The following is a 24196-nucleotide window of genomic DNA, read 5'->3' as shown; positions in this document are numbered from 1 at the left end:
CGTTAATCAAAATTGTTACAAGAGTGTCTTATGCTCTTTTTTGTTTGTTTGTTTGTTTTGTTTTAACTCTAGCATTTCCACCGAAGGCTGTGTGTCTTGAATCTTGTTACTTCACCTAGATAAAAATGGTATCTACAGCAGACAAGTCATCCGGGGTAGATATCCTAGAGGAACCTCTTTTGCATGTGGTCAGCATAACGAGGTTAACTTTACACAAAACAGCCTGAAGGTTTTTTAATGGGAAGGATTTAGGGTTCTTGACTGTTCTACTCCTCTTCTACCCCCACACCACCCCAAAGCAAGCAACCTCTTCTCCCGCCCCCCCCCCATTTTTTTTTTTTTTAAATATCTTTCTCTTACACACACACACACAGACACACAATGTCTTTCACTTTCTTGATGTAAAATTATGAGTCCTCTGTGGAACAGTAGGGTAGAGATAGAAATCCTGCTTCAGGGTTTCTTACCGTGAAGTCCCCGTGTGAGTGGAGGGTGAAAAATGGATAAAGCAAAATCAGCTGTGGTCTCTCTAAATTACCTCAAAACACAAAAGTTATCACAACTACCTTGGAGAGCTACCAAGTAAAGCTTGAGTTTACCTATAGCTGTTGTTTGGTAACCCCAGTTTACTCCAGCCCTTGAATTGTTTCAGTGAATCTGACCCCCAGAACAGTGAAAATCTCGCTCAGGTCATATACTCAGTGGCCTAGTAAAGGCTGGGGCAGAGGGCCTTTGATCTTCTCTAGTGCTTACCGTAACACTAGCCATGAAACCAAGTTGATTACAGATGTCGAAACATCAGTTTGTGTTAGCATATTTTACTAGCAATATGGGAGCAGAAATTTTAGGGTAAAATCTGCTGCAGCACAATTAGGTATTGGCTACTGTAAGACTGATTGAGTGGTGTCTGATTTTCTTCAAGCTTGGTGTATGGCTGATGTAAATTGAATACTCTTTTGTAATTCTTGGCTTTAAAAAACAATACAGGAAATGAGTATGACAAAAATCAGTATACCTTCCATTATATCATAACGGGTTTATTTCCCTTAATAATAACTTTGAAGCATGTGCAAAATAAGTGGAGTTAAAATTTCATGCAACATTGCAAACTGGAAAAAGGACATATGATGTATGATCTTGTCACATAGAACTATATTTCAGTTAGATTTCACTTAGCCAACTAAGAGAAAGGGGGGAAAGTTACTTTTTAAAATTTTAACAAATTATAAGATTATTTTAAGATATATTTCTAACAATAAGAATGCCCTAGCCGTTTACATTTTATTAAAACAGTAATTCTATGTAGACTATAATGGAAAAGTAAAAACCCTTACCCCTTTTGACCTTTGCATCTATATGTAATCTTAAGGAAGCTTACAGACGTGAAATATTTTGTTCAGGTGGCTCAGTAGAAATTATTTGGCATCAGTTAAACATAGTAGGACATGAAAAAGTCCAAGAAGACCAATTTACCAAAATAGTTCTTTAATGCTTACCTTTGTCTTGAAGACACAAAAATGGTTTCTTGTCATATGAATTTTTAGTTTTATAAAGTTGCCAGTAGAAGGGTGGGGATATAGAAATCTTAAGTTTTTCCTTTTCTTTTTTTTGTTTTAATTCAGTAGCTATTTCATTAGTAAAGAGTTCTATTTTCTTATTGTAGCTTGGTGTGTGCCTTGCCTAGTTTCACTTGATACTCTTCAGGAAGTATGTAGAAAAGAAAAGCTCACATGTAAATCGATTGGAATCACCAAAAGGAATCTAAACAATTATGAGGTGGAATACTTGTGTGACTACAAGGTAGTAAAGGTAAGGCAAATATCTAGTCCCTTAAAAGAGACTTAATTAGATTTCAGTATTTCATATTTGTGTAAGATAAAAAGAACCTTAAGTAAGCAAAGCTCTTCTTAATGTTTAAAGCCATAATAATTTATATGTCCTGTCTATATTACCAAATGACATTGAGAGGATTTTTAAGCATACGGTGTGCTTGCATTAGAATATTTGAAGTGCTTATATCATTCTACATCCAACTCTTGATTCTCTCTATGTGGGTTACCAGAGCAAATATTTTATCTCAGATTGGCTTCTCCTAGGATTCATTTTGTTCCTGAATCATATTTCCCCACTATCACCTGAAATGAACTTAGAAATTCAAACCAATTTTTGTTGTTACTGAATCTCCTCAAGAAGCAGCACCATTTGTATTTCCTGCCAACATGTCAAGCTCCAGATATTAGTGAGGTTCTGTGGTGTACTAGAAATGGCATCGAGTTTAAAGTCATTTCTAGTCTCTGCTTAGTGTCTTAAGACTTCAGCAAAGTCACCTAACTTCTCTGGGACTTCCTTTATTACTATTCCTTTTTAAAATGACAGGATTGTTCTAAAAAGCTTTTTCAATCTAAATCTTACAATAAATTTTTGAGTAATCATCCCTGTAGCCTATTCTCTCTCCAAGAACTCTGTTTTGATCATTAGTCTGTCAGTTTTACAGATAATCAGGAATCTTGTTTAATTCTTTGTTTTTCTTCATCAGATTCCATATCGATTTAGTCATTAAATGCAGTTCTTCCTTTGAAATATCCATCTTTTGGTATCACTGTCTTCCTTACTCAGTGGGATTTTATGAATCATTGTTATGATCTTCATAACCACCTTTAACCCCAAAACAGCACAATCATTTGCCTTCACAGTTTATAAACTCTGGCCTGAACAGTCTAGCTGAGAATATCATATAATCACACATTTTTGCAACATTAAAGCTTGTTTCTTTTTTTTTAATCTTTTGCTCTTTTTTTATGTGTTTTTTTAAAAAGATATATATTTTTTATTGATTTCAGAGAGGGAGAAGAAGAGAGAGATAGAAACATCAATGGTGAGAGAGAATCATTGATCTGCTGCCTCCTGCAGGCCTTCTATTGGGGACCAAGCCCGAAACCCAGGCATGTGCCCTTGACCAGAATCAAACCCGGGACCCTTCAGTCCACAGGCTGACGCTCTGTCCACTGAGACAAACCAGCTAGGGCTTTTTATGTTTTTTATTGATTTGAGAGAGAGAGGAAGGAGAGAGAGAAACATATATCAGCTAAGAGAAACATATCAGTCATGGCTAAAGTTTATTTCTATTCTCATACTGCTCAACTTTACTTGGTACACTTTTTATTCTTCACTGTCTTTTTTAAAAATATATTTTTATTGATTTCAGAGAGGGAGAGAGAGATAGAAACATTAGTGATGAGAGAGAATCATTGATTGGCTGTCTCCTGTATGCCCCACACAGGATGGAGTCCACAACCCAGGCATGTACCCTGATGGGGAAATCAAACTCTGACCTTCTGGTTCATAGGTCAACGCCGGCTGGGCTATTCTTTGCTTTCTTTCCTCATTCTTGTCAGCAGTTTTCCCAACTTTTATCTCAGATTGGCTTCTCCTGGGATTCATTTTGTTCCTGAGTCGTATTTCCCCACCATCACTTGAAATGAACTTAGAAAGTCAAACCAATTTTAGTGTTCCTGGATCTCCTCAAGAAGCAGCACCATACTGTTTACCACAGTGGCTGCACCAGTTTACAATCGCACCCTCTCATCTTCAGCTGCAGACCTCTTCTAGCTCAGTGAAAAATAGGATCCCTCCAATAGAAACTCTCAGATTACCTTCACACCAGTTATTTGTATCTTCGCTTATTCATAGTTTTAGAAGTATCACCATTTATCTTTTTTTGTTATCCATCCCCTTTAGGACTTTGCTTAATCTATGATGTCTTGTTTGCACCTCTCTTTCCACTGATTTATCTCATTTGATAAACCTCTCTCTATGACTGTTTTTGTAACTGGCAATTTGCACATCTTAATCCCTTCCCTTTTTTCACCCATTTCTCCAACTTCCCTCACATCTAGCAACCATCAATTTTTTTTCAAGATTTTTAAATTGATTTTTAGAGAGAGAAGGGAGAGGGAGAGAGAAACATAGATGTGAGAGCGATACATCGATAAGCTGCCTCCTGCACACCCCCTGCCAGGGATTGAGCCTGCTACCCGGGGCATGTTCCCTAACCAGGAATTGAACCAGCAGCCTTCTGGTTCACAGGACGATGCCCAACCCACTGAGCCACACTGGCTAGGGCTAGCAACCATCAATTTGTTCTCTGTATCTATGAGCTTGTTTCTCTTTTGTTTTGCTTGTTTATTTTTTAGATTTCACATGTAAATGAAATTGTCTGATATTTGTCTTTCTCTGACTTATTTCACTTAACATAATACCCTCTAGGTCCAACCATGTCGTTGTAAATGGCAGCATTTCATTCTTTTTTATGGCCAAGTAATATTCCATTGTATATATGTGCCACATCTTTATTCATTTTGCTATTTATGGACACTTAGGTTGCTTCCTTATTTTGTAAATAATGCTTCAACAAACAAGGGTATATATGGCTTTTTGAATTAGTGTTTTGGATTTTTTCAGCTAAATACCTGGAAGTGAAATTGCTGGGCTATGTGATAGTTCTATTTTTTTAATTTTTTGAGGAACCTCCATACTATTTTCCATAGTGGCTGCACCAATTTACAATCCCACTAGCAATGCACGAGGGTTCCCTTTCCTTCACATCCTCCCCAACACTTGTTATTTGTGGATTTATTAATAATAGCCATTCTGACAAGTGTGAGGTGATAGCTCATTGTGGTTTTAATTTGCATTTCCCTAATGATTAGTGATGTTGAGCATCTTTCATATTGTCCTTTTGGAGATATGTCTATTCAGGTCCTCTGTCCATTTATTAATCGTGTGTGTGTGTGTGTGTGTGTGTGTGTGTGTGTGTGTTACGTTGTATGAGTTCCTTATGTATTTTGGATATTAACCCCTTATTGGATGTATCATTAGCAAATATCTCCTTCCATTCGGTAGATTATCTTTTCATTTTGTTGATGGTTCCCTTCATGCAGAACCTGCTTAGTTTGATGTAGTCCTATTTGTTTATTTTTGCTTTTGTTCTCCTTGCCTAAGGAGACATATCCAAAGGAATATCACTAAGAGCAATGTCGAAGGGTTTGCTGCAAGTTTATGGTTCCAAGTCTTACATTTAAGTCTTTAATCCATCTTGTAGGTGGTTTATGAAAGTGGTCCAGTTTCATTCTTTTGCATGTATCAAGTTTTCCCAGTACCATTTATTGAAGAGACTGTCTTTCCCCATTGTATATTCTTGCCTCCTTTGTCACAGATTAATTGACCGTATAGGCATTGGTTCTTTTTCTTGAGTCTCTATTCTGTTCCCTTGATTTTTGTGTATGTTTTTATGTCAGTACCATGTTGTTTTTATTATTATATTAGCCTTATAGTATAGTTTGATATCAGGTAGTGTGATACCTCCAACTTTGGTATTTCTTTTTTTTCAAGATACTTCGGATATTTGGGGTCTTTTCTGGTTCCAAATAAACTTTAAGATTATTTGTTCTAGTTCTGTGAAAAATGCCATTGGTATTTTAATCAGGATTGCATTGAATAGTAAATTGTTTTTGGTAGTATGGACATTTTAACAATGATAATATTTCTATATATGAGCACCATATATCCTTCCATTTATTTGTATTTTCTTCAGTTTCTTCTTCTAGTGCCTTACAATTTTCCAAGTATAGATCTTTTATCTCTTTGGTTAAATTTACTCTTAGGTATTTTATTCTTTTCCATGCAATTGTAAATTGGTTTATTTTCTTAATTTCTCTTTCAGCAGTTCATTATTGGTATACAAAAATACACCAATTTTAAAATTTTGTACTATGCTACTTTATTGAATCATTTATTAGTTCTTACAGGTTTTTGGTGGATTCTTTATGGTTTTTTATGTAGTATGCCATCTGCAAATAATGGCATACAAGTGAATTTTACCAAACATTCCAAGAAGATTTAATGCCTGTTCTCCTCAAACTATTTCACAAAATCGAAGGAAAGGGAACTCTCCCTACCTCATTTTACGAGGTCAGTATTACCCTGATAGCAAAATCAGACAAAGACATTTTTTCCCAGTATATTTTTATTGATTTCAGAGAGGAAGGGAGAAGGAAAGAGAGAGAGAAACATCAATGATGAGAGAGACCATGGACTGGCTTACAAAATACTTCAGTATCTAACCCTACCATACATTTCCAAACTCTATTCTGAGCACTCCCCACAGCATGCTCTGTCCTACTATAGCTGACCTCCTTATAAAAATAAAATAAAATAAGAGAGAGAAACATTGATTGGCTGCCTCCTGCACGTCCCCGACTGGGGATCGAGCCTGCAACCTGGGCATGTGCCCTGACCAGGAATCAAACCATGACCTCCTGGTTCATAGATCAACGCTCAACAACTGAGCCACTCTGGCTGGGCCAGAAAAAGACATGTTTATAAAAGAAAAGTATAGGCCAGTATCCCTCTTGAACGTGGATGCAAAATCCTCAAGAAACAAAAAAATCTCAAACAATCTAATACAGTTTAATTTTTACTTTTCAATTCAGGTGCATTTTATTTCTTGTCTGATTGCTGTGGCTAGGATCTCCAACGGTTTGCTAACTGGACAATCTTGGCTTGTTCCTGATTTTTTTTTTTTTTAAGAATAGTTTATTGATTTTGAGAGAGAGAAAAACATCACTATGAAAAGCACAATATCAATAGGCTGCCTCCTGCACACCTCTTACCAAGGATCGAGCCCGCACCCTGGGCATGTGCCCTTGACTGAGAATGGAAACAGCAACCTCGTGGTGCACAGGATGATGACAAATCAACTGAGCAACACCAGACAGGGCTTGTCTTGTTCCTGATCTTAAAGAAAAGCTTTCTCCCCTTTACCATTGAGTTGATGTTAGCTGTAGTTGTCAAATATGGCCTTTATTCTGTTGAATGTGTTCCTTCTATCTTCACTTTGCTGAGTTTTTACCATCAGTGGATAATGTATTTTGTCAAATGCTTTTTCTGCATCTATTTATATGATCATATGATTTTTATACTTCATTTTTTTTATGTCATGTGTCACATTGATTTGTAGATATCGAGCCAGACTTGCATTCTGGGAATAAATCCCACTTGATCGTAGCATATTAATTTTTAAAATTATTGCTCAATTTAGTGTGCTAATTTTTTATTGAGGAATTTTTTGCATCTATGTTCAAACAAGATATTGGCCTATAATTTTCTTTCTTTTTTTTGTTTTTTTGTAATATCTTAGTTTGGTTTTGTTATCAGGATAATACTGGCCTGGTATAATGTGTTAGGGAGCTTTCCCTCCTCTTCGATTTTTTGTGATGGTCTGAGAAGGTTAGGTATTGAATCTTAGAATGTTTGGTAAAATTCACTTGGGAAGCCATCTTGTTCAGGACTTTGTTGGGAATTTTTTTCTTGCTGATTGGATTTCATTAGTAGTTATCAGTCTGTTCAGATTCTCTTTTTCTTCCTGATTCAGCCTTGGAAGATTATATGTTTTGTTGTTGTTTTTTTAATCCTCACCTGAGAATAGATATAAATTGACTTTAGAGAGAGAGGGGAGGGGAGAGAGAGAGAAAATCATTAAGGGGAGAGAGAAACATTGATTGGTTGTGTCTTGTACACGCCCCCAACTAGGAATCAAACCTGTAAACTTTATGGTGTATGGGATGATGCTCCAGCCAACTTAGCCACCCAGCTAAGGTGGAAGATTCTATTTTTCTAAGAATATATCTATTTCTTCGGTTTATCCAGTTTGTTGGCATATACTTGTTGGTAGTATTTTCTTAAAATCTTTTGTATTTCTGTGGTATCAGTTGGTACTTCTCTTTCTTTCCTGGTTTTATTTGGGTCCTCTTTTTTTCTTCATGAGTTAGGTTAAATTTTTAACAGTTTTGTTTATCTCTTCAAAGAACCAACTCTTGGTCTTATTGATATTTTGTATTTTTTTACTCTATTTATTTCCACTCTAATCTTTATTATTTCTCTCCTTCTATTCAATTTGGGCTTTGTTTGTCCTTTTTCTAGTTCTTCAGGTATAAGGTTAAATTGTTTATTTGAGATTTTTCTTGTTTCCTGAGGTAGGCCTATATTGCTGAGTTTCCCTCTTACAACTACTTTGGCTGTGTTCCATAGATTTTGGGTCATTCGGTATTTGTTTCCATTTGACTCAAAATATCTTTTGATTTCTCCCTTGACCTCGTTGTTAACCCATATATTGTTTGGTAGTGTGTTGTTTAGCCTCCAAGTGTTTATGTTTTTCAGTGTTCTTAGAATTAATTTCTAGTATACCATTGGATTGGAGAAGATAAATGATATGAGTTTGATCCTTCTTAATAGATTGAGAGTTGTTTTATAGCCTAGCATGTGCTCATTCCTGTGCACTTGAAAAGAATGTGTAGCATGGCCGGGGGTGTTCAGTGGTTGAGCGTTGACCGAAGAACCAAGAGGTCACCGGTTCAATGCCTGGGTTGTGGGCTTGCTCCTCAGTAGAGGGTGTCTAGGAGGCAGCTGATCAATGTTTCTATTCATCGATGTTTCTATCTCTATATCCCTGTTCCTTCCCCTCTCTCTAAAATCAATTAAAACATATTTTAAAAAGAAAAGAATGTATTCTGATTTGGAGTGGTATGCTCTAATATTATTATAATTTATATCCATCTGGTCTAATATGTCATTCAAGTCTACTGTTTTCTTACTGATTTTCTAACTCCGACTTTAATACTGTTGATCTCTTCCTTATACCTGTCAGTATTTGCTTTCTATGGTTAGATGCTCCTATATTGTGTGCATAGATGTTTGCAAGCATTATATTCTCTTTTTGGATTGATCCCTTTATCATTATAAAATACCCTTCTTTATTGGTTGTTATATCCCTTGTTTTAAATTGTTTTGTCTGATATAAGTATTGCTGTCCCAGCTTTTTTTTTTTCATTTCAGTTTGCATGACATGTTTTTTCAAACTTTTCCTTTCAGGTAATTTCTTTCTTTCTTTTTTTTTTTTTTTAATCCTTACCTGAGGATATTTTCCCATTGACTTTTGAGGAGAGTAGAAGAGAGAAGGAAAGACAGAGAGAAATATCGATGTGAGAGAAACTCATCGAATGGTTGCCTCCTGCACGAGCCCCATCCATGGCCTGGGCCGTGGAGGAGCCTGCAACCAAGTACATGCCCTTGAAGCTGGGACCCTTTGATTCGCAAGCTGACACTCTTTCCACTAAGCCAAAACAGCTAGGGCTGTTTGTAATATTTTAATCTGAAGTGGGTCTCTTATAGGCAGCATATGTATGGGTCTTGTTTTTTTAATCCATTCAGTCAGCCTATGTCTTTTTTTTTTTTAATATGTTTTTATTTATTTGTTTTTTTAGAAAGAGAGTGAGGGAGACAGGGATAGAGAGATAGAAACATCGATGAGAGAGGAACATCATCAATTGACTGTCTCCTGCACATCCCACACCGGAGATTGAGCCTACAACCGAGGTATATGCCTTTGAGCAGGATCGAACCTGGGACCCTTCAGTCCGCAGGCAGAAGCTCGATCCACTGAACCAAATTGGCTAGGGCAGCCTATGTCTTTTGATTGGCGTATTTAAGCCTTTTATGTTTTAATTAATTATTGATAAGTATTTACTTATTGTCATTTTATTGTTTTCTGGTTACTTTTGTAGTTTTCTTTTTCTTTGTTATTCTCTTGCTCTCTTCTCTTGTTTGTTGATGTCTTTTTATAGTGCTGTGTTTGGCTTCCTTTCCTTTATTTCTTGTTCCTCTTGTAGATTTTTGGTTTGTGGTTACCATATGCTTCATCTATGCCAAATTAAGTTTATAGCAGTCTGTTTTAACTTGATAGTCATTTAAGTTTGAACATATTCTGAAATCACTACAATTTTTACTCACATCCTCCATGTTTAAATTTTTGTCATTTTTAAGTTCTTTTGTGTATATGTATATTCTTTAATTTATTGTAGTAATTACACATGATTTCCCCCCTTTTAACCTTTGTACTAGTTTCACAATTTTTTTTAAATATATTTTTTATTGATTTCAGAGAGGAAGGGAGAGGGAGAGATAGAAACATCAATAATGAATCATTGGTCAGTTGCCTCCTGCACGCCCCCTACTGGGGATCGAGCCTGCAACCCAGGCATGAGCCCTGACCGAAAGCAAGTCGTGACCTCCTGGTTCATAAGTTTACGCTCAACCACTGAGACAAACTGGCCAGGCAGTCTTATAATTTACTAGTAGCCCATTTGCAGGAAGAATCCTGCAAGCGGCCGCTGTGACTGGGTAATTTGCATACTCGCCCTGATTGGCTGGTGGGCGTGGCTTTGGCTGGTGGGCGTGGCTTGGGTGTAGCAAAGGTGCGGTCAATTTGCATAGTACTATTTTATTAGGTAGGATTGAGTCATTACTGTAAAAACTTTTACATTGATTTTTAGAGAGGAGAGAGAGAGAGAAACATTGATGTGAAAGCGACACATATACTGACTGCCTCCTGCATGCCCCCCCAGTGGGGATGGAGCCTGGAACCCAGGCATATGCCCTGACTGGAAATTGAACTAGCAACCCCTTGGAGCCTGGGGCAACACCCAACCAACTGAGCCACCTGGCCAGGGCATATTCATATTTTTGATATTTTCTTTTCTACTGCAAGAAGTCCTTTAATATTTCCTGTAATTTAGTGGTGATAAACTCATTTAGCTTTTTCTTGTCTGGGAGACTCTATCACTCCTTCAATTCTAAATGATAGCTTTGCTAGGGAGAGTAATCTGGATTGTAGATCTTTGCTTTTCATTACTTTGAATATTTTATGCCTCTCCCAACTGGCCTGCAAAGTTTCTGTTGAAAATCAGTTGATATTCTGATGGGAGCCCCTTTGCACGTAACTGCTTTTCACTAGCTACTTTTATTTATTTACTTGTTTATTTTATTTTTCCTTTATAAAATTTATTTTTAAAATAATTGTACAACGAATAAGTTTCCATCTATGTGGATCTCAAAGTTGCAGGACTTTTTAAAGGTGCCGCTTATTAATCAGCCCCACGCGTCCCAGGTAGAAGCTGCACAGAACTTCCCTGGTTAGATAGCTCCTGTGAGACTTCTCTTTCCAACTTCTGAGATGCTTTCACATGTGGTCTCCCTGGGATGGAGATTTCATCTTGGATTTTCCTGATTAGAACTGTCATGCGCAGATTTCCTGGTTAGCACCCCCAGGGAGCCTCTGATGACCTCATCTCAGGGGTTCTTTGCTTAGGTGATCTTTCAGTCCAGCTAGTGTGCCTCCACTAGAATTCAGTGGGATGTGAATTGTATTCATCACGTTAAAAAAGGCACACCACCCATTTGAAAGGTAATATTGTTATCTTCAAGATTATCTTCCAGATATTTAATCAATGATTTATTATTGATTATTCATGTATGACAGGTGTCACAACCTGCATAACAATGACTACATCTATATTTGTGTGTGTACATTTGTATGTATGCACATTTATTTTAATGATTATGGATATTTGCAACCCACTTGCACATTAATAACCTTACTCCTTAATTGTAAAAATTTCCTGGACATGGATAGGGCAGGTTATTCTTTATGTCTTCCAAATGAGCAAACTGAAGCACCAGGAAGTGCAATGATGTTTCCAAGGGCATATGGCTGCCACCCTGCTGAACCAGGCTCCCTGGAGTCTCTAGCTACTTTTAAGATTCTCTCTTTGTCTTTAACCTTTGGTATCTTAATTATGATGTGTTTTTGTATGGGCCTCTTTGAGTTCATCTTGCTTGGGACTATGTGCTTATTGGACTTGTATGTCTGTGTTCTTCACCACATTAGGGAAATTTTCAGTCTTTTCTTTACATAGGTTCTCAAATCCTTGCTTTCATTTCTCCTTTTAGTACCCATATGTTTTAAATGTTGGTGTGCTTTATGTTGTCCCAGAGGTCAATTACCCACATATTTTTTTGCTGTATCAACTGGGTGTTTTCTGCTACCTTGTCTTCCAGTTCACTGCTTTGATCCCGTTTTTCATCTAACCTGTTGATTCCCTCTAATGTATTTTTTATTTCAGTTATAGTATTCTTCATTTCTGACTGATTCTTTCTTATGGTTTCTATCTCCAATGTGGTTCTCACTGAGTTCATCTGTTCTTCCCCTAAGTTATTGAGAATACTTACAAATAGCATTTTGAACTCTGTATCATCTCCATTTTGGTGAGTTATTTTTTGGAGTATTGTCCTGTTCTTTCATTTGGGACATGTTTCTTCTTCTCCTTATTTTGGCTAACTCCCTGTGTTTGTTTTGTATTAAGTAGATCTGCTGTGTCTCCCAGTCTTGGCAAGGTGACCTTATGTAGTAGGTGTCCTGTGAGGCCCAGTGGAGCAGTCTACTTGTTCACCTGAGCCGAGTACTCCAGACATGTCCCTAGTTGTGTTTGCCCTCCTATTGTAGTTGAGCCTTGATTGCTGTTGGCATGTTAGTGGGTGGAATTGACCCTAAGCCTGACTAGATGTGAGGGCTTGCCATGACTGCTGCAGAAAAGAGGGAGCTGACCCCACAGAGTGGGAGTTGCTTTAGTGGGACTCTGGTGCCAGCTGAGTCTTCCCTTCCAGTTTTTCATTTTAGGAGCTGGTTGGGTGGTGCTCTGGTGTGGTCTGAAGCCATCCACCAGGTGAGTTGGTTCTTGGGAGGGGCTCCGTTGCAGGTCACATCCAGCTTCTGTTTGAACCCAGCTTGGGGCCACCTGGGAATGATGTGTCATGGGCTTGGAGGCTCCTGGGAGAGGCTGTTCTGTGAATTGAGGTGAGCTGCCACTAATGCTGGACTTGGGACTCTGGTCCCACAATTTGAGCTGAGGCCAGACACCTCTTGTGCCAGGTTTGTGGCTGCTTATTTGAAGCTACATTCCAGGCCAACCTTGGCTGCAGCTTATGCCAGGCTTTGGGCCACCTGATAGGAGTTGCAGTGCAAGTTGAGACTGGTTGCTTTTTGTGCCAGGCTTGGGGCCACTTAGCAAGATGTATGGGTCATGTCAAGGCCTGCCTCTGCTTGTTAGGGGTTTGTGGACCTTTGATAGATATTACAAAAGTGCAACATGAGCCAAGGCAGGCCAGTTGTGCGGAAAAGCCACTGGAAGTGGCTCAGCCCGGCGCTTGGGTGGTATGAGATCTCAGGGAATCACCAGGGCAGGGTAAACAGTGATAATGGAGAGCTCAGATTTGGCACCCACCTGCACCTGCCACCTGGGTGGGGGGTGGAGGGAGGGCTCAACAAAGGAGCAGTAGTACCCACCAGCAGTTCCCTCTCCAGAGAGAGTAGTTCCAACCCCTGCTCTTTCAGCCCTTGCTGTGAAGCTAGCCAATTCAGTTCCTCCATGTATGTTCCTGGTACTGTGTGAGTTGCCATTCCTGCACTGGAGCCCACTTAGAAAGTCTATGAGCAAATGAGTCTGTCCACAAACCCCTAAAAAGCAGGGTAGTCCTTGTTCCTCAAGAGGAACACCTCTGTCTCCTGCAGCCATCCATCTCACTCAGATGCAATCCCTACTTGTTTTCAGTCAGATGTTATGGGGACTTCACTTCCAGGCACTGGTGCCCCGGCCTGGGGGACCCACTGTGGAGCTGGTACCCCTTGCTCCTCCCTCACAGATACCTCTGTGGCCAAAATATTTATCCCAATTTTTTTATGTTACTTTCTTTTTTATTTTAGAGAGAGAGAAAGAGAGTGATAGAAAGATAGAAACAGCAATGAGAGATAAACATTGATCAGCTGCCTCCTGCACGCCCCACCTGGAGATCAAGCCCGCAACCTGGGCATGTGTCCTTACCAGGAACCAAACTAGTGACCTCTTGGTTCACAGGTCGGAGCCACACCGGGCCAGCTCTCCAGATTCTTCATCGCTACACTGTGGGTGTGGGAACAGCTTGTTCTGCATCTTTGTCCCTCTTACCATTCTTGTGGCTGCTGCTTTATATTCTTAGTTATAGAATTTGTATTCAGCTAGTCTTCAGTTGCTTCTCAATGATGGTTGTCTTATAATTTAGTTGTAATTTTAATGCGGTCATGGGAGGAAGGGAGCACAGCATTAACCTACTCTACCATCTTGACCAACAGTTCAAATTATTCTAAAAGCGCTCTCCCCGCCCCCCCCCCCCCCCCCCCGCCTGCCTCTCTCTCTCTCTCTCTCTCTCTCTCTCTCTCGCTCGCTCTCGCTCTCTCTCTCTCTCTCTCTCTCTCTCGCTGTTTGTGTGTGTATCATATTCAGGGAAAGTGAAAGATCTTATGACCCTGTCCTTTTCTTGTGTTTTCACACTTAGCTCCTAAAGGACACTGTCTCATTACAGTTGTTTCTGAAACACAACTCTGGTTACATTATGGCCTTTTAAGTGACTCCCTGTTGCCTACCACTTTAAGCTGAGCCCCTTTGGACTGAGGTTCTTTATCATTTGGCCAGCTTCATGTCTTATCACATATCCCCCTTTCTATGCACATTGAAATACTTGTAAATTCTCTCATAAAGCTAAGATTTACTGACCACCCAATATAAGTTGTGCACTCTTCAAATATTGGGAACATAGCTTAAAACAGGCATAGCTTATATTCTAATTCCTTGAACACATCATGCACCTTTGTGCGTGCACTTTTGCATTTCTCATCCAGTTCCCTCTTTGGAATACTATTGTTTCCCTCCTTTCCTTGGCAAAATTCTACTTGACCTGCAAGGTTCAGCTGTAAGGTTACTACCTTTTGTATTGCCTTCTTCCCTTTCACACCTCCAGTAAAATTAATTGCTTTATGATAGGGGCTTACAAAGTACTGTTCTTGTCATTTTTCTAGAACTTACCACATTTTATAGCTTTGTTTCATAACTTTTCTGCTAAATTGTCAACCATTTAAGGACAAGAACTATGTCTTACTATAGTCTCTAGCACATAATGGGTATTTTAGTTCATGGTTAATGAATTGGTTTTGCTTTAGTGATTTTTCTAGTCTTCACAACACTATTAGTGTAGGCCATAGCTTCATGCTTGTATTATAGTTGCAATCTGTTGACTAATATTTTCTGTTTCTTCTATCTATAATCTCACTCAATAAACATTTGATTTTCTTCTGTGTGTCGGGGTACTACATTAGGCACTGGGAAAGTAAACACTAATAAGAAACTGTTCATCAGCTTAAGGAACTCATAGCCTAGTGAAAGATTGACAAGTAAGTCATCCATTGCAGTATAGTACAGTAAGTGCTGTGGCAGACATTATTACAAGATCTATGGGAGGTACACTTAGGCCAGGTCACAGGAAGCTTTCCAGAAGAGGTGATATCCAACAGGGACTGAATAGGTAAGTATTATAATTCATTATGGCTTTAGTATAGATAATAGAGTGGGATATGGGAATGGGAAAGAATGAAAGATGAGTGAAAGAGCTTCCAGCCATTCTATAACAGTGGAATTGTTTGAAGGGTTCCAAAAAGAGTGACACAATCAGATATGTAATTTAGAGCGTTCTCTGTGCAATGAGGAAAGTGGATTGGCCGGAAGGGAAATGACACACACACTACCTAACACATTCTGAAAGGCTGTTGCAGTAATCCACACAAGAAATGATGGTGATTACCCCTTGCCAGTGTTTCCCAGTGGTTAGAGCATTGGCCTGGGCACTAAAGGGTTTGATTCCTGGTCAAGGGAACGTAATTGGGTTGCAGGTTCCATCCCCGGTCCTGGTTTTGGGGCGCATGCGGGAGGCAGCTGATTGGTGTGTCTCTCTCACATCAGTGTTTCTCTCTGTCTCATTCTCTCCCTTCCACTCTCTAAAAATCAATGGGAAAATATTCTCAGGTGAGTATTAACAAAAAAGAAAGGAAGGAAGAAATGATGCTTGAACTAAAGTAATAACAATGGAAATGAAGAGAAGTAGGTGATTTTTTTAAATGATCAAGGATATGGAATTTACAACTCTGTGGTTTAGTGGTCAGGGAGTTGGGTGGGGATCTGGCAGTGAGGGTTCCACATCTAGAAAAACATGGGTTTCTGATGTGAAGTTGTTTAGATAATAATACTGTTCAACAAAACCCAGGAATATAGGAGGGTTAGGATAGGAGGACTAGGTTTGGTGAAGAAGAAGGTTGAAAGCATTTAAGTGTGAGATGATTGTTGGAAATGTGGTTCTAATAAAGAGTGAGAACTGGAAACATAGATCTTGAAGTAATTGGCAAAAAGATAGTAATTGAAGCAGTAGGGATAGATACAGTTACCCATTCATTAACTCAACAGATAAGTATTGGCCATCTATCACATCATATGCTAGGCACTAGTGATCTCAGCAATAAATGATACAGAGGTATGGTCCCTGATATCATGGAGTTTCTCTTTTAGTGAAGGTAAAAACCTTTAATATCCTGGTACAGAGTACTTAGTTATAGTTTAGGTAAGTGCTAATGTAACAGAAGGCTCTAACTTATCCTACAAACACTGGGCAGGTGTCCATGAGGAACTGATGTTTAACTTATCGCCAAAGAATGAAAAAATAAGTAGAGAAGGGTCTTGAGGCAGAAGAGAACCTGACTTCTTCAAGGAATACAAAGTGTGAGTGGGATATAGTTAGCAAGAGGGATTGAAATGAGGCTGGAAGGATAGGCTGGACCCAGAAATGTAGCACACCTTAGAGGCCAAGAAGAGAATTTTGAACAGTAGGGAGCTCTAGCCAGTTTGGCTCAGTGGCTAGAGCGGTGGCCTGCAGACTGAAGGGTCCCCAGGTTTGATTTCGGTCAAGGGCGGGCTCGATCCCCAGTAGGGGTTGTGCAGGAGGCAGCCGATCTATGATTCTCTCTCCCTCTCCCTTCTTCTCTGAAATCAATAAAAATGTTTTTTTTTAAAAAAACACACAATAGGAAACAGTAGTTTTGAGCAGGGGCTGACATGATATGATGGGTATATTGAAAATATTACTCTGGCTATTGTGCCATGAATAGACTTGAGAGTAGTAAGAGGCTATTACAGTAATCCCAAACAAACAAAAAAATGTGAGAAGAGAAAAACAAGGACTGAGGAACAGTAAGAGAGAATTCACAGGAAGAACTACCAAAGATTGAGACAAACTGGTAAGAAAGGTAGGAAGAAAACCAGAAGATTAAATCATGGAAGCCTGTGAAAGAGATAATGTCAGCAAGATAGAGTAGTGACCAGTAGGCCAAAGATTGTAAAGTATGTATTGATGCCCTTAGAGCAATTTCTGTAGCTTGGGTAGAAGAAACCAAAATAGAATGAATTAAAGAATTGGAGATGAGAAAGTGTAAAATAGTATGGACAACTCTTTCAAGAATTCCAACTTTGAAGGGAAGAAGGGCAATGTAAGGTATAAGGGTATTTATAAATTTAATTTTAAAAAAAAATCTGAGTAGGTAATACATGCATATGATTTTAAAAATTGAAAGTTGTAAAAGGTCATATACTGAAAGGAAATCTTATACCCCTGTAACATTGGTCTCCGGTCTTTCAACTTTTAGTAATTTATCATATCTTTTAGGGATCCCTTACATATTTAAGCATTTATATCTCAAAGCATGTTTAGTTTAATTTTGCTTTTTATAAATGAGGGAGGCTTAAATGCTAGTGAGAACCATAGAAAGGGAGAAGACACAAGAAAGAAGGGATAATTGTTGGAGGAAGTACATCTCTTCTGTTGTATCTGCATCCACCCTCTTCTCTAGTTATATGTCCATGGAAGTATGGAAATTAAGGGAATTTCTGCCTGGTGGTTTCTATTTTCTCTCTGCATTAGAAACAAAGTTCATGTGCTATTGAAAATAACAGGAAGTAGTGGTATGGGACCTCGAGCAAAGTGGAGAAGGTCTGAAATAGCCAACTTAGGGAATGGAAAGAATGCTAACTGGGTGAACAGGGTGGTTACTATTATGAGTTCATATTGGGGTTCAGTTGAACTTATAGGATGTAAATTGAGGTAGTCAGTCTCAGTGCTGGGTGATTTTTCCACACCATTTTCTAGCCATGTCACTTTCATACAGAAAATTTTCTGATAAAACTATGGGTACTCTTTATTAACATACTTAGCTCATCAGTAAAGAATCAGAACCCCCATGTACATTGGTGGGGCTTCTCCCTTAGTAAGCAAATATTAAGAAAGAGATTGCCTTCTTAAAGTATCCAGATAATTTTGTGTCTCTAGAACGACCACTGTACTACATGGTGCATACTAACAGAATATTCCACATCTAACAATAGAATAATACTCCTAAAAGGCTGATTGCACTTAGAATGGTTTGTTAAGAACTGGAATAACATAGAAATCATTGCACTGAAATGCAAATTTTAGAGATCAGGAAAACAGAGCTCCAAGAAATGACTTTCCAAAAACATTTTGTTCATTTGTTTTAGTCTTCTGCCTCTAACCAGCTCTCACAATTCCTGCTCTCTGTCAGTTGCTGGCATGAAAATCCAGTGAGTTTCTCTTGACCATTATGCCATATTTTTCCATGTATAAGATGCCACCATGTATAACACCCCCCACACTTTACCAACCCAAAATTAAGAAATCAATATTTTAAAATTTTCGTTGGTTTTCCTCTTAAGGCCTTCTTCTTTTTTGGCATCTATCTGAAGGAGTTGTTCTTCCTGTTTTCTCCACTGTCTGATCATACACTCAGTGGGAGGAGGTCCAAGTTATCTCTCTGCAGCTCTATTTCCATGCTCTTTTGCATAGCAGATTACATTCAGTTTGAATTTTGCAGAGTAAGATAGTTGCTTACCAGTATTTATCTTTTTATTTTTGGACATCAGAATACTCCGGTCCCTGTTGCATCTGCCCACTCTCCACCTCCACCTCCACCTCCAATTACAGCATAAGCTGACATCAGTAACAATAAGGCTCATGATTGGAGGAAGCCTGTTTGACAAGGTATGGGCAGCTATGCACCACGTGGCTCTCTCCTCGGCTGTGTGGCTCCCTCCTCGGCTGACTTGAGTGTATAAGATGCCCCTCGATTTTCAGTCTAATGATTTTAGAAAAAAATGGCATCTTATACATGGAAAAATACAGTAATTGTCAAACTGTGCTCTCATGCAACACTAGTGTTTTCATAATTAGATTCAGGCTATTCTATCACTAATATTGTATATGGTGATTATCCCAGAACTTGCAGAAAACAATTAGCTAATGGGAAGATAGATTTTTGTTTTGTTTTCTCTCATATATATTTTTTAAATATATTTTTTTTTATTGATTTCAGAGAGGAAGGGAGAGGGAGAGAGAGACAGAAACCTCAATGGTGAGAAAATCATAAATCGGCTGCCTCCTCCATGCCCCCTACTGGGGATCGAGCTGCAACCCTGGCATGTGCTCTTGACCGGAATGGAACCCCGGACCCTTCAGTCTGCAGGCCAACTTTCTATCCACTGAGCCAAAGCAACTAGGGCCTCTCTCTATACACACACACACACACACACACTCTAGAGGCCCGGTGCACGAAATTCGTGCACGGGGGCAGGGTGTCATTCAGCCCAGCCTGTACCCTCTCCAATCTGGGAACCCTTGAGGGATGTCTGACTGCCAGTTTAGGCCCAATCCCACTGGGACATCCCTCTCACAATCAAGGACTGCTGGCTCCCAACTGCTCGCCTGCCTGCCTGATTGCCTCTGACCGCTTCTGCCTGGCAGCCTCATCACCCATTAACCATTCCCCTGCCAGCCTGATCGACACTTAACTGCTCCCCTGCTGGCCCGATTGCCCCCAGCTGTCCTCCCCTGCCAGCCTGGTCACCCCTAACTGCCCTCCCCTGCAGGCCTGGTCCCCCCCAACTGCCCTCCCCTGCAGGTCTGGTTGCCCACAACTGCCCTCCTCTGCAGGCCTGGTCCCCCCCAAATGCCCTCCCCTGCAGGCCTGGTTTCCCCCAACTGTCCTCCCTTGCAGACCTGGTCCCCCCCAACTGTCTTCCCCTGCAGGCCTGGTCCCCCCCAACTGCCCTCCCCTGCAGACCTGGTCCCCCCCAACTGCCCTCCCCTGCAGGCCTGGTCCCCCCCCAACTGCCTTCCTCTGCTGGCCTGGTCTCCCCCAACTGCCCTCCTCTGCCAGCCCAGTCACCCCTAACTGCCCTCCCCTGCTGGCCTGATCGCCCACAACTGCCCTCCCCTGCATGCCTCGTCCCCCTCAACTGCCCTCCTCTGTAGGCCTAGTCCCCTCCCAAATGCCCTCCTCTGCAGGCCTCGGTGCCCCCCCCCCCCAACTGCTCTCCCTTGCAGGCCTGGTCCCTCCCAACTGCCCTCCTCTGCCGGCCTGGTCACCCTCAACTGCCCTCCTCTGCAGGCCATCTTATGGTGGCCATCTTGTGTGTTGGAATGACAGTCAATTTGCATATTACTCTTATTAGATAGAAAGTATATATATATATTTTAAAGTTTTTGTGCTTGCTACCACTTATTGGCTACTAGTGGCCCGGTGCACAAAATTCGTGCACGGTGGGGGGTTGGATTTCCGTCAGCCCACCTGTACCCTCTTCAATCGGGGACCCTTTGGAGGATGTCCAACTGCCGGTTTAAGCCCGATCCCAGGATCGGGCCTAAACCAGCAGTCGGACATTGCTCTCACAATCTGGGACTGCTGGCTCCTAGCCACTCACCTGCCTGCCTGCCTGCCTGATCGCCCCTAACTGCCTCTGTCTACCTGCCTAATTGCCCCTAACCCCTCTGCCTGCCTGCCTGATCGCCCCTAACCTCTCTGCCTGCCTGCCTGGTTGCCCCTAACCTCTCTGCCTGCCTGCCTGGTCGCCCCTAACTGCCTCTGCCTGCCTGCCTGATCACCCCCAACTGCCCTCCCCTGCCGCCCTGATCTCACCCCTAACTACCCTCGCCTGCTGGCCTGGTTGCCCCCAATGGCCCTCCCCTGCCAGTCTGATCTCACCCCCAACTGCTCTCCCCTGCTGGCCTGATCGCCCCTAACTGCCTCTGCCTTCCTGATCACCCCTAACTGCCCTCCCCTGCTAGCCTGATCTTGCCCCCAACTGCCCTCCTGTGCCGGGCAATTTGGTTCTGATTGGTTGGTTTCTATGCCAGTCAGTGTCAAAAGCTCCGCCTCCTAGGCAGCCATTGGCTCCTCACAGTTCACCCAGATTTGGTTCTGATTGGTAGGTTTCTATGCCAGTCAGCGTCTCCGGGCCTATCTCCAGGCCTCATCAGAGAGGCGGGGCTGATCAGCAGCCCCCACAGAGGCCCAGATAGAAACAGAGGCGCAGCTGCTGGTGAAGCCAGGAGAGAAAGAGAGGCAACGGCTGATCAACAGCTGCCACGGAGGCATGGATCAGACCCTGCCTCTTTCTCTGGGCCTGATCCGCAGCCCCCTTGGCAGTCAGTGCTGGGTCACCATGGCAACCCAGCACTGACTGCAGGACTGACTTCTGGTGTTTGATGGAGCCTTTGGTTGGTTCTTATGGACCCTGGGTTTTTATATATTAGGATAGACAGTGGATTTCAGAACAATATTGAAAAACCCATGAATTAACTATCTCCAGGTTAAGTTTAACAGCTTGTATTTTAAGGATTCATATAATTACTATTGTAAATTTTATCTTGCATACATTTTGGTAGTCATTTTTTGTTAGACATTCAGAAATGTTTAGTCATAGCCTAAGAGGTAGTAAGCAATTGTGCTTAGTACTGGGGCTACAAAGAATAAGGTTCCATTTCTTCCTACAAATGGCTTATAGTTTAGATTAGAAATGGGAACACAGGGGGTTGGCAGTGTTCAGTTCTCCTTGAGCAAGAGAAGCAGGAAAGATTTCACTGAAGAGATGACATTTGAGCTGAGTTTTATAGATGAGTAGGTTTTATCCCCATAAAAGATGAAACTGAAATAAGCCAGTATTCATTAGGCAAATGGAAGAGGCCATTCTAATTAGAAAACTTTGTGTAAAGAAAACAGAAGGGTATGAAAAGGCCTGTTATGTTCAAGTACTTAACAGCAGTTCAGTGTGGCCAGAGGGTAGTATGTGAATGGGGCCATAATGGAAGATTGAGGCAAAGAGGCATCAGAGACCCAATCAAGAATGGTCTTTGTTTATAATAGGAAGTATAAAAATTGTTTAGGCAGTGGAGAAGCCATTAAAATGTTTAAGTAAGCAAATAACAGAATGACTGGTAGAGCAGATTTTTGTTATTTAAAAAACCTCTACACTTTAGTAAAGAAAGATGGATTGCAGTGTTGCCAGTCTGGAGTCAGGGAAACCAGTTAGGAGGTTAATATAATAATCCAAGCAAGAATTGAAAGCCTGAAATAACCATAGGTAATAGAGATGGACAGGAACAAGTATCTAAAGACATTTGATGGTGGATTGGATTGAGGATCGAGATTGACCTCCTGGTTTACAACTTGTGTAACTAGGCAGATGGGTAAGATTCCTCTTGAGGGGGAATACAGAACAGAAATAATCTGTTTGGAAAGGACAATGATAAGTTCCATGTGGATAGATTGATTTAAAAACTTGTTGGACATCCAGTAATCTATAGGAATATTGGGTTACATATAAAATTTTGGGACTTATCAACATGTAATTAAAACCTTTGAACTGGTGAGGTTGCCCAGAGAGAGTATTTAGAGCAGGAATTCTTTACTTGAAATCCAGATATCCTAAAATTACCCAAAATGTTACATGTGATTTTTTGTTAAGTAAAGGTCCATAGCTTTCTTCAAATTGTCAGAAGGGGTAGTGTGAAAAGCGGCTAAGGACAGAGCCCTTAGTATCCGCATTCCTTTCAAGTGATGGGCTGGGATAATGGTCTCAGCAAAGAAGGCAGAAGAGGAATAAGAGTGTAGAGAGAATCGTGATATCAAAGCAAAGGAGAATCTTCAAGACAGATGAGAACTGCAGAATTGTTGGCTTAGCAATTAGAAAATTGGTAAAATGATTCCTGATAAACAATATGGAATTAAGTGTATATGTATTTAATGAAACTCCCCACAGAAACACCAGGGTTTCTAAGAATTATAAAGAACATTAGCCTATAATAAAAGTTCAAATGCCTTAAGTGTCCAAGGCTATGTTAAATTTTCTCTTGCCTTGCCATTACAGTTTTATCTATCACTTTAATAATCTGAACTTAAAAACCAGCCAAATTCATCTCTTCATGTTTTCTGGATACTTCATGCAAATCTTAGCTTTAGGCTTTTGCTCGTGTTTTTCAACCTGCCTGCCCTGTTCCCTACCCAACAAATGTTATTAGTCTTTCACAGTGAAGTTTGTTCTACTTCCTCAGTCCCCTTTTCTGATTGACCTATATTAATTTACCTCTTTATGTTCTAGTGGTATATATTGTCTTGTTTCTTTTTGTAGTTAAAATTGTACTGTTTTGCATTATTACTTATTTTACATACTATTGCCTTCTTTTACCAATGATATTTTACTCCTGAAGTTAGTATTACCTTACATTTCATCACACCCTCTAGTGACTGAGTTTTCACGTACTAATTATTATAGATACTAAAATATTTTAATTAATTTTTAAAAAATATACTTTTATTGATTTCAGAGAGGAAGGGAGAGTGAGAGATAGAAACATCAGTGATGAGAGAGAATCATTGATCACCTGCCTTCTGCACACCCCCTACCAGGGATCGAGCCAGAACCGAGGCATATGCCCTGATCGGGAATTGAACCGTGACCTCCTGGTTCATAGGTCAGTGCTCAACCAGTGAGCCACACCTGCCGGGCAAATATTTGAATTAATTTAACTTATAACAAACATAATGGAGGGGAAATGTCTTTAAGAAAAAATTCATATGATGCAATTCAAATTATACAGGAGTAATTTATAGATCATTATTATGACTATATTCCATTTCTATGGGTAATCAAGAGTTGATTGTGTATCAGAATGAATAAGATACTGATATATCAGGCAAAGTTTTTGGCTTTTATTTGGAATTTTAAGGTATTGAATTAATCGAATTTGTTAAGTCAAACTAGTCTTTTTCCTGCTTAAAGTTAGTTTTCAAAATGGAAATATCTTTTTGAGATTTTAAAATAAAAATACGCATATAAAAGATAAAAGTCTACAAAGTAGAAATTGCATATTACTGATATTTCTATACTATTGTCAAAGACACTAATGTTTTATAAGCCATCTTTACTATTCGTAAATTAAGTAGGTACCAGTGTGATTAAATACAAAGGTTACTCATTAAAAATGCAAGTTACTCATGGTTTTGGAAGCAGACTTCAGTGATACGGTGTTTTTAATTTATTGA

The 24196-nt window shown here is 40.1% G+C and overlaps 1 protein-coding gene across 3 annotated transcripts in view; it reads left to right on the top strand.

The window, feature by feature from the left end:
* SUV39H2 (SUV39H2 histone lysine methyltransferase) overlaps nucleotides 1–24196 on the top strand; it is a 37099-nt gene that overhangs the window by 1126 nt on the left and 11777 nt on the right. For 2 of the 3 annotated variants that reach the window (XM_079772147.1, XM_079772146.1), the window contains exon 2: nucleotides 1664–1809. The exons of the other annotated variant lie outside the window; for it this stretch is intronic. In XM_079772147.1, the coding sequence (XP_079628273.1) occupies nucleotides 1664–1809 (146 nt within the window). The remainder of the gene's footprint in view (nucleotides 1–1663; nucleotides 1810–24196) is intronic. 3 annotated transcript variants of the gene reach the window in all.

The sequence above is a fragment of the Cnephaeus nilssonii genome (assembly GCF_951640355.1).
Source record: "Cnephaeus nilssonii genome assembly, chromosome: 1".
In the NCBI taxonomy this organism is placed as follows: Eukaryota; Metazoa; Chordata; class Mammalia; order Chiroptera; family Vespertilionidae; genus Cnephaeus; species Cnephaeus nilssonii.
The sequence above is the reverse complement of the archived record's forward strand: the minus strand, read 5'-3'. Positions and strand labels throughout refer to the sequence as shown.